This window comes from Austrofundulus limnaeus, unplaced genomic scaffold (assembly GCF_001266775.1).
Source record: "Austrofundulus limnaeus strain Quisiro unplaced genomic scaffold, Austrofundulus_limnaeus-1.0 Scaffold546, whole genome shotgun sequence".
Taxonomy (NCBI): Eukaryota; Metazoa; Chordata; class Actinopteri; order Cyprinodontiformes; family Rivulidae; genus Austrofundulus; species Austrofundulus limnaeus.
This window is the reverse complement of record NW_013952948.1, coordinates 87,435-90,776: the sequence shown is the minus strand read 5'-3', so window position 1 is coordinate 90,776 and position 3,342 is coordinate 87,435. Positions and strand designations below refer to the sequence as shown.

Here is a 3,342-nt window from a genome sequence, read left to right as displayed (position 1 = left end):
AAACATAAACTCTTATCTTAAACTTATACTAAACATCAAGTCTACTTTATTTTTACTTTTAAACTATTTCTCTAAACCTTTATTGCATTTGTCTTTTATGTTATTAAATTCTACTATTTTTGTTCAATGTTCAATAAAGTGTGACTGTTTTTTTTGTAATAAATTACCAAAAGAGACAAAGCTGGTATCTCCATCATTGAGAATCCATTGTTTATGAAAAGGCATCCCTGAATCTGATGATGTCACACTTTGTTAAATGAGCTTGYTTAAGGGGGAATAAAGTATTTAATAGTAAACACAGATATGGTGCTCCAACAGGTAAAAACAGTGTAGCAGAGTGCAGAAACAGTATCATCCTCCTGTTTCTGCCCTCAGTTCTCCTACAACTATTTTTATATTATTTACATCAAGTGGAGGTGATGATCACAGGTGGGCAGACATAAGCAGGTGAGATAAAACATGAACAGGACGTGCATCCATGGGATGCAGTAACAAGTTGAAATAATCTGATAAAATTAAATCAAATTAGTCAACTACTAAAACAAGCTGCAGGTGGGTTTGGTATTTTATTCTTTGTAAGGAGATTCCACAGTCTCATCTAGAAACAGATGAGGTWTAGGATTAAAGGGAATTTATCCCAAACCCCCACACCAGTTCATGTTTTTACAAAAAAACATTTGACCTTCATAGACAATATTTACACACACAACACTGTAAATACAAGAAGCATTTTGTACTCACAGCTCTCCAGCTGCATCTTACAGAGCTGTGTGTCCATGGGGAAGAGGGTGAGGTCCAGGGGACAGGACAGAGTCACTGACAGCCTGCAACATCAACACAGAAGGTTCCATTTTACACTGGAGTACAGGGAAGTTTGWTCTCATTAAATTACTCTGTGTAACGTTGTGTAAAAGTTGTTAACTAAAACACCACCAGATTTACACATTTAGTTGAGGGATGGACAGCCAGCACGCTGCAGCTGTGGGGGCAGGGATGGTACAGTGGAGGRTGATTAAGGTGAAGAAAATGGTTTGATTCAAACACATGCTATTTCCCACAGCAGGTCCCGCAGTGGGGTTTCTCCACACACTGCTGGTGTTTGTCTGTCCTCCATCTTCTTCTGTCCCTCTCCAGTCTGTGTCCTCTGCACAGTTTCTGCTCCTTTGTCTTCTCCGGTTGACATGAAATACTGTACCACAGTTCCWGGAAAGTTATTTATTCTGAGCTTTATCTCTGGTGTATCGATTCAAACACATCTGGTGGTGTTTCTGAAAACTCTGAAGTATTATTTTCCAGGTGCTGGTCCTGGACATGCAGCATGCTGAAAGAGATACAGAGGCACCAGGTCCTCAAAATGACCTTATAAATACTCAAGTACTGGTCCTGGACAGGTGRTAGTCCTGGGCAGGTGCTAGTCCTGGACAGGGACTGGTCCTAGACATATGCTGAAAGAGGTACTGAGGCACAAGGTCCTCAAACAGACCTTATAAATAATTGCAATCATGCTTCAATTCTGCAGMTCACAAGGTCTGCAGTATGCTTCGAATGACTTGATCCAAGGTTGACAGGCATAAATGGGCTTGGACCCTGGTCATAACTGCTTTGCAGTTCTAGCTGTTATTAGGGGTCCAAGTATGRGGAGCAGGGAATTGCAGCTGAAATGCAGCAGCGTTTCCATGCATCCAGCAGAGCATTTTATTCTTGTTCCCTTTTTTTTAAATTATTTTCCATTTGTTTTTATTTTTATTTCACCAGTAAAAATTATACTTCAGTCAAAACCATGTAGAAAACTATGTAGAAGATACTTTTTAGGTAGTAAATAGATCTTACATGTACAATGGAGATGAATAACCAGACATGRCAACCAGTAGGAGGCGCTATAATTAAGGTCTTTGCATTTGGTCCTTTAACTTCCAAACCCTATTTCACTAAATTTTGGGGGGCAAATCATCAGAATCTGTGGCATAAGCCATGCCCATTTCTGCCTAATTATTTTCTACACTGAAAAATTTGCAAAAACTACTTTTAGCTTCCATTCCAAGGTTTAAAGTTCACTTGCCAATGAAACTCACCATCCTAAATCAAGATGGCATACTTATTTGAAGGACAAGTAATACCTTTTTTAAAACGTTTGAGTTGTGCTTAGGCAAGCTGGCTAAACACAAATTCTGGCACATCTTCAAAACAAAAGCACATAATTAGATGAAAATTAWACTCCTGGGATGGGAGTCAGTTCTGATTTAGTGGGCCAAATCTGAAAATCACTGAGGCATGGGGGACACTATAAACCACAAAAACTTTTCACACAAAAATGGGTAATAGGATATTTATAAAACTTGGCATACACTRACAGACCCTGACTGTGAGCCTAAACCTAAAAAAACTATTATTCATAAAAAAGTAGGTTCTTTTCTGCCATAATTAAAAAAAAATCACTAAATCAGTCACGGGTCTGAAACAGTCAGAGATTTTGGGCTTATTTTCATTGTAAAAGTAGTGTACAGTAACTGATATATAACAGAAACAAAAATCTTTAGGTGGCACTAGTGTGATGTGTGAAATATTTTGATCTGTAACTCTTGTATTCTTAGGCAAGTTAACAAAAAGTGTGTTGCCTCTTAATTGTTGATTTGTAATATATTTTTTATAAATATAAGTTTGTTTAAAAAAATCTATTGTTGTTCATGCAAATTGGCAAGATATGCTAAACCTTTCAAATTCTTCTCCTCCAAAAGCAAAATAAGCATGAAAGTTATATAACACCAAGAGTAGTTGCTCTACAATAAATGTGAAGGAAAAGTTGTTTTTTCCATGAATTATGTTTACAGATATTAAAGCTAGATGGTTAGGATCAGTAAAAAACAATTGTATACATTTAACATATTCACTTCAAACTCATATACACCCGGTGGACCATTTTGAGCCCATTTTTCAAATTTCATAAAGAATACACTCTGGGGGGCACATAAAAGCACAGTGTTTATATCTCACAAATACTGAGCCCCTAAAGAGATACTGGATGAAAAAATTAAAAAATACTGTCTCGTTCCCACCAGTTAGAATCTCGTGCGCACCAGTTAGTATCACGTTCCCACAAGTTAGTTGTTCCCACCAGTTAGTATCTCGTTCCCACCAGTTAGTATCTCGTTCCCACCAGTTATTAAGTCGTTCCCACCAGTTAGTATCTCGTTCCCACCAGTTAGTATCTCGTTCCCACCAGTTATTAAGTCATTCCCACCAGTTAGTATCTCGTTCCCACCAGTTAGTATCTCGTTCCCACCAGTTATTAAGTCGTTCCCACCAGTTAGTATCTCGTTCCCACCAGTTACTAAGTCGTGCACA

The 3,342-nt window shown here is 37.9% G+C and overlaps 1 protein-coding gene across 2 annotated transcripts in view; it reads right to left on the bottom strand.

Moving 5' to 3' along the window:
* LOC106530682 (glycine receptor subunit beta) overlaps window positions 1-3,342 on the bottom strand; it is a 51,025-nt gene that overhangs the window by 14,386 nt on the left and 33,297 nt on the right. For both annotated transcript variants that reach the window (XM_014026351.1, XM_014026352.1), the window contains one exon: window positions 742-824. In XM_014026351.1, the coding sequence (XP_013881805.1) occupies window positions 742-824 (83 nt within the window). The remainder of the gene's footprint in view (window positions 1-741; window positions 825-3,342) is intronic.